Source organism: Muntiacus reevesi, chromosome 1, assembly GCF_963930625.1.
Source record: "Muntiacus reevesi chromosome 1, mMunRee1.1, whole genome shotgun sequence".
NCBI lineage: Eukaryota > Metazoa > Chordata > Mammalia > Artiodactyla > Cervidae > Muntiacus > Muntiacus reevesi.
The window spans coordinates 187,049,589-187,053,434 of NC_089249.1; the positions used below are offsets into that span (position 1 = coordinate 187,049,589).

General features: G+C 38.1%; 1 protein-coding gene across 1 annotated transcript; it reads right to left on the reverse strand.

The window, feature by feature from the left end:
* Positions 1-383: 383 nt before the first annotated feature.
* On the reverse strand, positions 384-1,319 carry LOC136155496 (olfactory receptor 7A17-like). Its single transcript, XM_065917270.1, has one exon. The coding sequence runs from the start codon at positions 1,317-1,319 to the stop codon at positions 384-386; it is 936 nt and encodes a 311-aa protein (XP_065773342.1).
* Positions 1,320-3,846: the final 2,527 nt, after the last annotated feature.

Genomic DNA, 3,846 nt, shown 5'->3' on the forward strand with positions numbered 1-3,846 from the left:
CCAAGAGTTTTCCCTCCATAGGAGTGGTATGGCTCTTAACTATTCTTTTAGTCAAACAAACAAACAAAATCCTCAGCATGATACATTTCACTTGAGAAAAATTATTCTTAAGAGATCCCTTGAGATAAATGGGAGTCTTCAAATATTTCACATCCAAGGTTGGGAGAGTATAAAAATGAAAAAGGGAAAAACTCTTGGATACTAGCACTATCACCAAACTTAAAAGGGAGCTATGTAAGTTGTATGAAGAAGTTGAAATAGAAATTCCAAGGAAAACAGAAGAGGCATATTCTACTTCCACAGTTGTACCAAATACCAGTAATTTTTGGCTCAGGATTTGAGCTCTGCTATCATGGACATTTCTTAAGCCCTAGAATAATAGATTATTTTATAGATTTCTTTCCATAGAGTATTTTCAGAGCCCTCTTTAAGTCTTTATTTCTGAGGCTGTAGATGAAGGGGTTCAGCAAGGGAGTGACCACAGCATACAATATTGAGGCTGTTGCACTTGAGTGTGAGCTGTGGGTAGTAGTAGAGCTAAGATATACTCCTATGCCTGTACAATAAAATAAGGAGACAAGTGAGAGGTGAGATGCACAGGTGGAAAATGCTTTATACTTCCCCCAAGCTGATGAGATTCCACATATGGAGGAAACTATCTTAGAGTAGGAATAAAGGATACACACGAGGGAACCACCAGCCAGCAACAGAGGCATAAAATACATTACTGCTTTATCAAGAAAGATGACAGACCTGGCAAGTTGGATCATCTGATTGAGCTCACAGAAAAAGTGAGGGATTTCTAAGACTGTACAGAATGACAGCCGCAATACAATTATGATTTCCAGCAAGGCATGCAGGAGACTGATGATCCAGGACAATAGCACCAGCAGTGCACAGAGCCAAGGGTTCATGATGACGATGTAGTGCAGGGGGTGACAGATGGCCACAAAGCGGTCATAGGCCATTGCAGTCAAGAGAAAGATGTCCAGTACTACAAAGAGTGTGAAAAAATAGATCTGGGTGATGCAGCCTTCATAGGTGATACCTTTGCTCTGTGTCTGGATGTTCCACAGCATCTTTGGGATGGTGGTGGAAGATAAACAGATGTCTACCAAGGACAGGTTGGAGAGGAAGAAGTACATGGGGGTGTGGAGGTGTGAGTCTGAGCTGACAGCCAGGATGATGAGCAGGTTTCCAAACACAGTGATCAGGTACATGGAGAGGAAAAGTCTGAACATGAGAGGCTGCAATTCTGGATCCTCTGAAAATCCCATGAGAAGAAATTCTGAAACTCCTGTTATATTCCTTGGTGCCATGTGTTGGAGGTGACTGCAAGGAAAGAGGAAAGTAAATGGCTGATTATGGTACAGACGGACATTACTCATGTTGCTGAAATACCACTATTTATATTTTGCTGTAAAAAGTTTATTTCAATATTTTGTTCCTGGATTTGGCAATGTGTATAGGGTTCTTTGGCCACCTGATGTGAAGAACTGACTCATTGGAAAAGACCTTGATGCTGAGAAAGACTGAAGGCAGGAGAAGAAGGGGATGACAGAGAATGAGATGGTTGGATGGCATCACAGACTTGACGGAAAGGAGTTTGCACAAGTTCCAGGGTGATGGACAGGGAAGCCTGGCGTGATGCAGTCCATGGGGTGGCAGTCAGACATGACTGAGCAACTGAATTGAACTGAATTGATAGCGTTCTGTAAAACAAAATCTCCTAAAATCCCATCATGGAGAAAGACTACCTCAAATAAAACATATATATAAATAAAACATATATAATTAAAACATACATATATATATGGCAACCATAAGTTCATTCTCTATATCCATGAGTCTGTTTTGCAAATTCATTTGTATCATTTCTTTTTAGATTCCACATATAAGAGATGCCATGTGATATTTCTCCTTTATGTCTGACTTCATTCAGTATGACAGTCTTTAGGTCCATTTATGTTGCAGCAAATGCCATTATATCTTTTTAAAAAATTCACCTTTGTATTTTAATTGAGTTTGTAAATATATGCGACCTTGTACAAAAATGAATTTAGAAAAATAAAAAGTTAAAAAATAAAGAAAATAACAAAGAGAGTGAAACCAGGTTAAGTAAAAGGTTTCAAAACAAGTAAATTGAATGGAGCATTGAAAATGAATTGAACAAGCATTGAAATAGTAATAAATTACAATATCAGTGTGAATTAAATAATTTGCTAGTGATCTAGATATAAAACAAAACACTATATAATGTTCCTAGAATGTTCGAGCATATAGCATGATCAGTTATTATTCAGAATTGGGACTTAGGTCTTATTATATATGAACATTTAATATATGGCAAGGGTGTATTTCAATTTATTGAAAAAGATTGAATTGCAGATAAAAGCAGGTGTAAACTTCTGTATTGCAAAAAGTAAAGTTTCTTTCCTCCCTCCAACATTTTTTAAAAAAATTAGAGATGACCACCTCAGTGTGAGAGTAATAAACACATTGAAGATGAACATCTTGAAATATACATATAAAAGCATGCATACCCATGGCTGATTCATGTCAATGTATGGCAAAAACCACTACAATATTGTAAAGTAATTAACCTCCAATTAAAACAAAAAAAAAGCTATGGGTTGGACTTCCCTGGTGGTCTAATGGGTAAGAATTCACCTGCCAAATCAGGAGACAAGGGTTCAATCATTTGTCCGGGAAGATTCCATATGCCATGGGGCGACTAAGCCCATGTGCCACAACTACTGAAGCCTGTGTACCACAAAGGACCACAAGAAAAGCCACAGCAGTGAGAAGACTGTGCACTGAAGCTTGAGAGCAGCCCCCGCTGGCCACAACTAGAGAAAGCCCACGCGCAGCAACAAAGACCCAGAGCAGCCAAAAATAAATAAGTAAACAGATAAAATTAACAAAATCTGATGAGTTGGGGAAAACATCTTAAATAAGGCAGAAAGGTGGATAATAAGATGGACATATACAACAGAATAAAAATTTAAAATTTTAAGTCTCCTGGGTACCCAAACTCAACTGAAAAATAATTCACTTGTAAAAATGATTTGAAAGGCTGATAACTGCAGGAAAGTTGGCATATGGTATTGGGTGCATAATAACAAATAATCAAAATGATGACAAAATGTATAAATCTTTGTTTTAACTTGGTATACAGTTAAAAAACAAGAAATCTTTTTCATAGCGTACTGCTAGGAAAAAAGATTTGTTACATTTTGGGATGAGAACTTTTGAACTAGGTACTCTCTGAATTTTCTGGCAGATGTGAAGTGTTATAACATCTTAGGAAAATACTTGTAGACAGCTATAAATATTCAAAGTACGGGTATGGTGGCTCAGCAGTCAAGGATCCACCTGCCAATGCAGGAGACATGGTTCAATCCCTAGATTAGAAAGATCCTCTGGAGAAGGAAATGGCAACCCACTCCTTACTCCTTCCTGGGAAATACATGGACAGAGGCGCCTGGTGGGCTACAGTTCATGGAGTCACAAAAAAGTCGGATACAACTGAGTGATTAAATGATAATGGCAACAGTCTTTAACTCAGGTTCTCCAGTGTTGGCATGATTGACATTCTGATCCTGATCACTGTTTGTGGTGGAATGTGTCCTGTGAACTGTAGGATGCTTATAGTACCCTTGAGCTTTACTGAGCCCCCATGTACGACAGCTATAAAAGTCTCTGGATATTGCTAGATGAACCCTGGGGGGACAAAGTCATCCACAGTCTGTGCTTCACTATTGTAAAAAATTTTGCAACGTTGATATAATAGCAGTTTAACGAAAAAGAATATAGAAAACCAACAAGAACCTACTATGTAGGACA

Excerpts from the sequence above, each read along its gene's own strand:
- LOC136155496 (XM_065917270.1), bottom strand. The coding sequence starts at position 1,319 with ATGGCACCAAGGAATATAACAGGAGTTTCAGAATTTCTTCTCATGGGA.